The 7881-nt window shown below is 44.4% G+C and overlaps 1 protein-coding gene across 1 annotated transcript; it reads right to left on the bottom strand.

Moving 5' to 3' along the window:
- Positions 1–305: 305 nt before the first annotated feature.
- On the bottom strand, positions 306–6289 carry LOC102193843 (PDZ domain-containing protein 2-like; the record flags this gene model as incomplete). The annotated part of the gene is made up of 7 exons (XM_013908048.1): positions 306–425; positions 701–843; positions 921–1020; positions 1911–2054; positions 4018–4150; positions 4250–4395; positions 5794–6289. Coding segments are annotated over 7 exons (1282 nt in total), but the record flags the coding sequence as incomplete, so codon positions are not given.
- Positions 6290–7881: the final 1592 nt, after the last annotated feature.

Below are 7881 nucleotides of genomic sequence, written 5' to 3'. Positions count from 1 at the left end.
GAGAGGGGAATTAATAAATATATATGTTTGTGTGTGTGTGTTCTACTTTGTATAGTCTACATATTTTCTTCATCTGTCTTTTATAGCATTATTGTTGTTCGTCTATGCTGCATCTATCCGTCTCTGTCCGCTCTGCTTGGGCTGTGCCAACTGTGGGAGCCCTTTCATTACTTACATCATTAAGAAGAAAGACAGCACAAGCAGATGCTAACAAATCATGTAAGGACACATTAACAGCAGAGAGATGGGTCTTTTCAGAGGCTCAAAGCTTTATTCATGTACACATGCCAAATGAGTGCACTTACCTTGCCCTGACCTTTCATTAATACTATACTGGAGATAATGGATGGCTGGGCCAGTCGCCATGGAGATTCCACTTGAACAGTGCTCAGGGAGCGAGCTGATTTCTTAATGATCTGATATTCCTGGAAATTGAATGAAGCAAAACAAAGTCTGACAAATAAATTTCCAAACAGTTATTTACATAGTGATGAGACCTTTCACTCAGTCTCTGACATAATTTGCATTTTCACACATTAGGAAAATACCTTTTTTTCCTGTTACACGTTACAGGTCTATGTTAATGTATATCTAGCTACACAACATTAAGAGGCTATCATTCTGATTTATTTTTCTCAGGTAAGCGCTCATGCCATTTTTCATCTAACACTGGGAGAAAGAACCTCCGACACTGACTGACCTGTCTCACTCCAGACGGGTCCAGCTGTTGAGGCAGGGAGTGTTTACGTCGGCCGGGCTTCTCCACCATTTCAAAGGCGCTCGTCCCATTAGCCACAAACAGCTCATCATCCTCACCCACTGATTCCAGGCGAGTGCTCCCTCCTAGGTCGAGAGAAACATTTCAAATCTTGTTGTTGTTGTTGTTGTTACTGAGCAGTGTGTTTCTGTGAAACACTAACCCTGGGGTCGGCTGCACAGCTTCGTGGCTGTGGGGCTGCAGCAGGATCTTTGGGCTGTTTCCTCCTGACTTTGCTCTTCTAATTTCTCCAGGCTATCAACCTGCAAGGACACGCACACGCTCTTTGTAAGCAGCTATGAACATCTGACACTCCTTTGGCACCTACCAAGGAACACACAACAAATATTTGTTCAGACAGTAAAATACATTTTACTGATCTGCCAAAAAACTAAAGCTATTTCTGTGTTTCTGTTATTAGACTGTGGGACAGTAACACTCGACGCTCTAACACTTCAGTTCAAAGCTTTAACACTGTAAAGTGCAGCCATCACCACAGATATTAAAAGCAGCACCGAGCGCACTCGCTGCGTGCTAAATCACCAGATTAATGTTTTTTTCTGCGACACTAATTTCATCTTTTTTGCAGCAGTGTTTAAGTTTACTGTTATATTTGGGGTTTCACTTCTGATTCTCAGGGTCCTGATTTAATTCAGTTCAATTTTGACTCAGACAGAAATATTATAATTATGATCGTGTATCTTGGACATGTGCTGTCGAAAGAACCTCTCTAAACCACAGCTGTCAAACTCCAGTCCTCGAGGGCCGCTGTTCTGAAACTTTTCCATCTGCTGCAACACACCTGAATACAATTAGCAGGTCATTAGCACGACTCAGTAGAACTGCCTGCGTGCTGAGGTGGAAGCCCTGACCCTACATGCAAGTGTTGGGAGAAATTATATCCTGTTCATTCACTCATGAACTGCTGTAACACTGGTAGCATTGACTACTGGAGTCACTACTAACTGACTCAGTGACATTCAAATTCATTTATAAGTTTCACATCATGTGTCTTCCTGGATGTTGGTTGATATTCTCCCTCACAGTGAAAATAAAACTACCATAAAACTTTTTATTCTAAGTGAGCAAACTTTCAAATTCAGCAAGAGGTCAAAAAACGATTTGTCTCACTTTACATATTATCTGTTTGTACCATGTAGGACTTGTGCAGACTGGTGCTGCTGTTGGAAGTCTTGGTGTGAGCAGCCTGGGACAGGGATGAAGTGGAGCTGCAGGTGCTGACAAGGTCTGGCAGACTGGCGGATGGAAAAGGATCAAAGCCTACATCTGAATCCTCCTGCAAGGACAACAATGGATGTGTACATGCAAACCTTATTTTTTACAAAACCTTCAAAAATGCAGCCTACTACTGTCATACTAGTTTAAGGAGCTTGCAAAGAAAAGCATCTGGACTTCTTTAAGTTGCTTGAAGACGTTTCACCTCTCACATCTGAGAAGCTTCTTCAGGATCATTAGGGGGTCCATGTCCCTCTTGGGGGGGGACACTCCCACAGGGCTTAAATCTGGGACCCCGAAATTTCCTTTTCCCTTTCGGATTTCCTTACCTGGATGATTGAGCATGCATCAAGACATTTTAATCCACTTTGGCAAGGACTGCCTAAAGCTAGTACATAAGTACAAACAAACAGCACGTAGGATGGCTGATTTCCTCCAGAAATGGAGGACCGTGTGCCTGGCGGGACTGTCGATCGAGGACGCTGAAGATATCTACCTATTCGGAACCATGATAACAGGGTTCTTGCTGATCGGAGCTGGCTTGGCCCTGATTAATTGGAGAATTAAGAGAGTGGAACCAGCTGTTCAAACCCCCACAAGGCTGCCCGCTGGGATTGAAACGATGGGACGAGGTGCGGCTTCTCAGAAAGGGCTCACTGAATGCAGCATGGTTAAGAGCTTGGAGGCGCTTACAGCCGCAGTGAATACTCGGAACAACATCTCTGGGCGGAAGCTGGATTACATCGCGGATCAGTTGGCTGCGGTCGTGAGGTCTCAGAATCTGCTATGTGAGCGAAAGACTGAAAAGACCATGGAATTGAAGGTAAATAACATCACGGAGAAACTCGCAGCTATTAACGGGAGATTGAGAGATCAGTGTCGGAGTGTTAAAAACAGCTTGAAATTCTCCCGAGTTGTTTGCAAAAGAAAAATTACCATCATAATGCGGCTACCCCTTCGGCGCCAGCTGTGGGCTCAAGGCCGGAGCTGAACAACACCACCCTGATAACGAATGTGTTGAGTCTGTTCCTTCCCATTCCCTACAAGGCCACCTGGGTTGGCTGGTAGACTGTTTACTTAGCCTGGCAGGGCGAAGGACACTGTCTCAGCTCAACTATGGACACGCACACACATACATATACACTGATAAGCACTCACTCATCCCCCCTCCCCTTCCAATGCCTTCGATGCTTGTAGCCTCCTGGGAACACGAGGCGGGTCTGTGCCCGTGCAGTGGCAGGATGGCTGCTGTGTTGCCTGGGATTACTCCTTATCCCCTACCCAACCCTGTTGCTGGTCACGTGCTCTATAATGTTGTGCTGTGGACATTTATGTGCTTTCTGTGCAGAGGAGTTTTTTTGTTTCCTGTTCTCACGCTGTCCTCTATAGCCCAGCATGAGCAGAGGTCTCTTTTTTTTCCTCTTGTACTTTCCCATTGTAGTGTATATTTCAGTGTTTTTTTCTGTAATGCAACCGTTCTCTGACTTGTATCCCCATGTGATGTCTGTGTTCTAATCGCTCTAATAGGATATTATGGTCGACAGTATCGAACGCTGCACTGAGGTCTAGCAGGACAAGCACAGAGATGAGTCCACTGTCAGAGGCCATAAGAAGATCATTTGTAACCTTCACTAAAGCTGTTTCTGTGCTGTGATGAGCTCTGAAACCTGACTGAAACTCTTCAAATAAACCTCTGCAGATGATCTGTTAGCTGTTTGACAACTACTCTTTCAAGGATGTTTGATATAAAGGAAGGTTGGAGATTGGCCTATAATTAGCTAAGACTGCTGGGTCTAGAGATGCTTTTTGAGTAAAGGTTTAACTGCAGCCAGCTTGAAGGCCTGTGGTACATAGCTGATCATTAGAGATAGGTTGATCATATTTAAGATCAAAGCATTAATTAGTTACTTTAGTCTCAGTTTCACGTTTTGCCTTTTAATTATCTTATGGTTCTAGCCTCAATAAATGGCTCACTTTCTGTTCAAACTCACTCATGCCTCCAGTGTCTGTGTTTGTGCACTTACCCTACTGGCAACCACCAACTGGACCAGACCTGTAGCAGAGCGGAGGATATCAACAGCCTCCTGATGAGTAAGACCCACCAAAGACTGATTATTAATCATCAGTAACTCATCACCAGCATGAAGACGTCCATCCCTGTAAAACAGACACACACACACAGAAGGGGGGTTGGAGAGAGGTCAACAAATATAAACTAAACCATGTATTTTATACATTTTTCCTTCCTAACTTCACCTGTAAATGGCGCCTCCCTCCTCTATATGTGTAATGATGATGCCATGAGGGGAACGCTTGGAGCCACGCCCCCCTGTGATCTTTATGCCAAGGCCCTCCTGACCCTTCACCATGTGCATTTTCCAGATGTGGTTGGTATCTCTGGGCTACAAAAAAACACATGAAAAACAAACAACTTATCACACACAGTCAGATATAAATGTTACTACATACTAGATATATTATCAGTAATGTGCAAAAACATGAATTATGTAGAAAACAGAAGCAAAAATAAGCTAGCTACACACATTTTGCATGATATACAGGAATGACATACCAGTTGTTTCTCACAACACCTACATGTTAAACCGCTATCCCATTACTCTCTTGCTTTCCTTGGAAATCTTTAATTAAACATGGACTAACTTACATGGACCAGCTGGTCATATGCAATCATGTGGTTAAGGTCCATTGAGGCACTGTTGATAAATCACCAAAAAAGCACCAGCTTATCCCCTGCAAACGACTATACTTTCTGCCCTGCTGGTTGGTTGCTCCATATTGACAATGCACAGTGGCTTGCAAAAGTATTCGTCCCCCTTGAACTTTTCCACATTTTGTCACATTACAGCCACAAACATGAATCAATGTTATTGGACTTCCACATGAAAGACCAACACAAAGTGGTGCACACGTGAGAAGTGGAACGAAAATCATACATGATTCCAAACATTTTTTTACACATAAATAACTGAAAAGTGGGGTGTGTGTAATTATTCAGCCCCTGAGTCAACACTTTGTAGAACCACCTTTTGCTGCAGCTCCAGCTGCCAGTCTTTTAGGGTCTGTCTCTGCCAGCTTTGCACATCTACAGACTGAATCTTTGCCCATTCTTCTTTGCAAACAGCTTCAGCTCAGTTAGATTAGATGGACAGCGTTTGTGAACAGCAGTTTTCAGATCTTGCCACAGATTCAGACTCTGTGTGCCTTCCAGAGTGTTCTGGCATATGCACACATCCTCAGGCCATGAGAGGTCATACCTTCCCTTCCTGATTTATGGTACAGGAGGATTGTATCTGTATCTCTTTTAGTATAAGAGCCTTTTGTTTAGGTGGACCGCTGGACTCCTAGTACCAGCTTTTTAAGGAGGCGTTCACAGGGCCATATCTTGATACACACACATACACCCAGATGGTACTCTTTGTTCACATGTATGCCTGTGTAAGATGTCATATGTTAATGAACCTATGCATATTCATGTAACCACGATAAAGAGCAGTGCTATGGGGGAGCTGACTGAGAGTGGCTGGGGTTTGAGCGGCAGGAACAGCGCTCGTCTCAGGCGTCTCCCTCGTGCACGAGGTCACACAAAGAGCTCTGGTGACTTTCGTTTTGCTGTTGCCATTGGAGTACAATTGTCTTGGCGTTCCAGCAATGGGTTTATGCTAGATGAACCTATCAACAGCTGCACCACAGTAGATTGTATTTGCTTCTCATTGAAACAGTTACTGAGTAAAACACGTTGGAAGCTTCTAACAGACGAGCATTGATCCGATTTGTCTCACCTGGCATAAATATTCACTGCAGGAAGAATCCATTTTGAACTCTAGCAGCTGACTGTAACACCTTAGCGGCTGGGGGGCAGCCTCGCCACCGTGTTGACGCTGGGGAGCAGCTCTGACCTGAGAACAGTGGTCCGGGCTTTCCTTAGAAGGTGTGGGGAGGATGTGAGCTGAGTTATCTGGAGGACTAGTTTCTATATTCTCAGGATGAGAACTGTAGTCATGATAAGACCTCCGGACTTCTGAACTCGTACGCTGCCTGTCCTCTTGGTTGAAGGATGAGCGTGATATCACTCCAAATTTACGTGTGCGTCTGTAATTTGCAGAGCTGTCGGAGGACTCAGATGTGCTGCGACGCTGGTCTTCACAGTTGTCACTGGTGAGTGGGATACAAACACTTTCAGCTGCCTCGCAGGGAGGAAGAGGAGCCTTTCGCTTGACTCGCCGCAGCAGTATCAGGTAAATACAGCCTCCATTCCAGCACTGGTCAGTCAGGTAACTGTGAATAAGGCAAAGAAAAGATGAAATAAGCTAAAGGTGTCATAGAATAAAGGCAGAACTATTTTAGGAGTACAGTCTTTGCACTTAGGTCAGTATTTCTACACTTTTCTACAATAAAATGCTTGATTTGTGTTTATATTCGTTGAAATATAGTAATGTGCATAAGTTTCAAAACACCAGCTCTCACACCGACACGCCTTCCTGTGAATCATTCAAACATAAAAAGGCTCCTGACTCAAGGAATGAACCAGTGTTTGTCTACACAGAGCAGACAAATTAATAACAACTATTTTAAATTGTTTTAAATCTTTGTTACAAGCATTTGTCACAAACACACATAACTGGTTGACATTTGTTTAGTTCATTTTATGCAAAATGCCAAAGATAACAGTTTGACAGTTTGGCATGAAATAGTATTTTTGAATTAGGAAAAGAAATCCATCAAAGACCTGACAGATGCATCTGACCCTTTAGTTTATTCTACTCTGTGGTTCACAGCAGAATGAAGGCTTCCACTTGGGTGGCCTCAGAATTTCATCTCTGCTTGTCGTTCTGTTGGCTTCATCAGGTGGAGCACAGCCGAGTATGAAGTGGCGGGAATGGGAATCAGCACCTCCAAGTCTGAGGTCGTGGTCCTCAGCCGGAAAAGGGTGGAGTGCCCACTCCCGGTCAGGGTCGAGTTACTGTCCCAAGTGGAGGAGTTTAAGTATGTCGGGGTCTTGTCTTGTTCATGAGTGAGGGGAGAAGGCAGCAGGGGATCCACAGAGAGGTCTGTTGGTCTCTCACAGATACAGATGCTGTACCCATCCATCTTGGTGAGGACAGAGCTGAGTGTAAAAGCCAAGCTCTCAATTTACCGGTCAATCTACGTCCCTAGCCTCACCTATGGTCACGAGCTGTGGGTAGTGACCCAAAGAACGAGATCGCGGATACAACCGGCAGAAATGAGCTTCCTCTGAAGGGTGGCTGGCCTCTCCCTTAGAGATAGGGTGAGGAGTTCGGCCATTCAGGAGGGGATTAGAGTAAAGCCGCTGCTCCTCCACACCGAAAGGAGCCAGTTAACATAGTTAGGGCTTCTGATAAGGATGCCTCCTGGGTGAGGTGTTCCAGCCGTGTCCCATCGGGAGGAGGCCCCGGGGCCTTGGTGTTCCCCCGGATAAGCTAGAGGATTTGACCCTGTGACCTAGCCCTGCATAAGCAGAAGAATATGGATGGATGGATGAACTGAAAACAGATGAAAAGCCATCAAGCTGTGACCAGCAGGTCTCTGTAAGGCAGGATAAATTAATGTTGATCGATTATTAAATCATTTGCTAAGAAAAATAAAGGTAACATTAAAAAACATTGACTCTTAAGCCCACCAGAAGTGTGGGAGCATATTTTAGATCTACAGCAGAAGCATGACTTAACCTCAGCGTGACAGAAGTTTGATGTAATCACCATGAACTGAGCAAAAGATAGACAGTCACTGTAAAACAAATGATTACACTACCAGACATTTCAAAGGAGCTTGCAAAGAAAAGCGTCTGGACTTCTTTAAGTTACTTGAAGACGTTTCACCTCTCATCCGAGAAGCTTCTTCAGTTCTAA

This window comes from Pundamilia nyererei, unplaced genomic scaffold, assembly GCF_000239375.1.
Source record: "Pundamilia nyererei isolate P.nyererei 1_Seehausen unplaced genomic scaffold, PunNye1.0 scaffold00955, whole genome shotgun sequence".
In the NCBI taxonomy this organism is placed as follows: domain Eukaryota; kingdom Metazoa; phylum Chordata; class Actinopteri; order Cichliformes; family Cichlidae; genus Pundamilia; species Pundamilia nyererei.
Note: the sequence above shows the minus strand (reverse complement) of the source record. Positions and strands in the feature narration are given on the sequence as shown.